The sequence below is a fragment of the Aspergillus brasiliensis genome (assembly GCF_001889945.1).
Source record: "Aspergillus brasiliensis CBS 101740 unplaced genomic scaffold ASPBRscaffold_101, whole genome shotgun sequence".
NCBI lineage: Eukaryota > Fungi > Ascomycota > Eurotiomycetes > Eurotiales > Aspergillaceae > Aspergillus > Aspergillus brasiliensis.
In genome coordinates this window covers 1-1,144 of record NW_027137540.1, presented here as the reverse complement: position 1 = coordinate 1,144, position 1,144 = coordinate 1, and the positions used below count along the sequence as shown (strand labels likewise).

Here is a 1,144-nt window from a genome sequence, read left to right as displayed (position 1 = left end):
CCATCTACCCGGCTTGGGGCTCGGCCGTTCACCTGCGTATTCTGCCTTGAAAGCCATGTAGATAGCCTGGTGGCCGTTCTCTGCGGGCACGTCTTCCATCGGGCTTGCCTTGAAGATTATCTGAAACGGACATATGAAAGCCAAACTCAGGAGACGCAGTTGGTGAGAGTCACATGTCCCAGCTGCCGGGCGGCATGCGTCGGCTATGCTGACAAATCAGCTGCGGACCACACACAAGGGCCTGTTTTCACTTTGGAGCCGCGGCGGGCGTGGACCATCGACATGGAAGGAGTGCGTTTATACGTGTGAAAAGCCTCTACTAGATCATATGAACTCAGAGGGCGTTGGTTGTGTACTGGATGACAAAGCAATTGGATTTATCATCATGTAATTGCACGGACTAGACCAAGGGTACAGTACTTTCATCTAGCTGACCCTTTCCCGCCGATGGGGATCCCAGGGGCTGCCTGTCCCTGCCTTTCTATATTTGCGATAACAGTGTCTTTCTTGACGCGATCGCACAGACGGTGCGCAACTCCCTCCGTCTCTCATTTCTACCCTACCAGGGCGCTAGACCATGAAAGGAAATGACCCGCTTGTCGGTGGCAAAATCCAAGGATCCAGTGGTACTGTAGCTTGAGAGAAGGCCGCTGCTTAGGCGTCGCGGAAATCGGCCCGATTAATTGGAAAGGCTTTAACGCTCTTGCACCATGTTTGCAACCGCGTGTATGGGGCTGCTTATTATAGTCCAGCTTGTAACGGTACCATCCAGTCTTCCTGGATGACGTATGCATTACTTGAGAATGTTACTGTATGTAATTGCACTGCTACAGTCGATGACTATTGTACTCTGGAGCACACAACTACTGAGTAGCAACGGGGGGCGCGAAGTTTACCATTATGTAGACAAGGCGGCTGGTCGCACAAGACCTGCAACTGGGCAGCCAGAGCCGGAGGATGATAGCACAACTGTGGTGCAATAAGGATATATTGGCTGGCCCGGCTATGTAGAGGGCAACCGGCCGCAAATATATATGTCGCAGAGCTAGTAGCGGAGCTGCTCCAAAGGACATCATCCACACACTTACATATATATATCTAGCCACAACAGAAATCACGTATGAGGTCACGTATGAGGTCACAT

At 51.5% G+C, this 1,144-nt stretch overlaps 1 protein-coding gene across 1 annotated transcript; it reads right to left on the bottom strand.

Moving 5' to 3' along the window:
- Window positions 1-456: 456 nt before the first annotated feature.
- ASPBRDRAFT_49790 (uncharacterized protein) lies at window positions 457-788 on the bottom strand (the record flags this gene model as incomplete). Its single annotated transcript, XM_067626422.1, has 1 exon — window positions 457-788. A coding segment is annotated over one exon (225 nt), but the record flags the coding sequence as incomplete, so codon positions are not given.
- Between the last annotated feature and the right edge of the window lie 356 nt (window positions 789-1,144).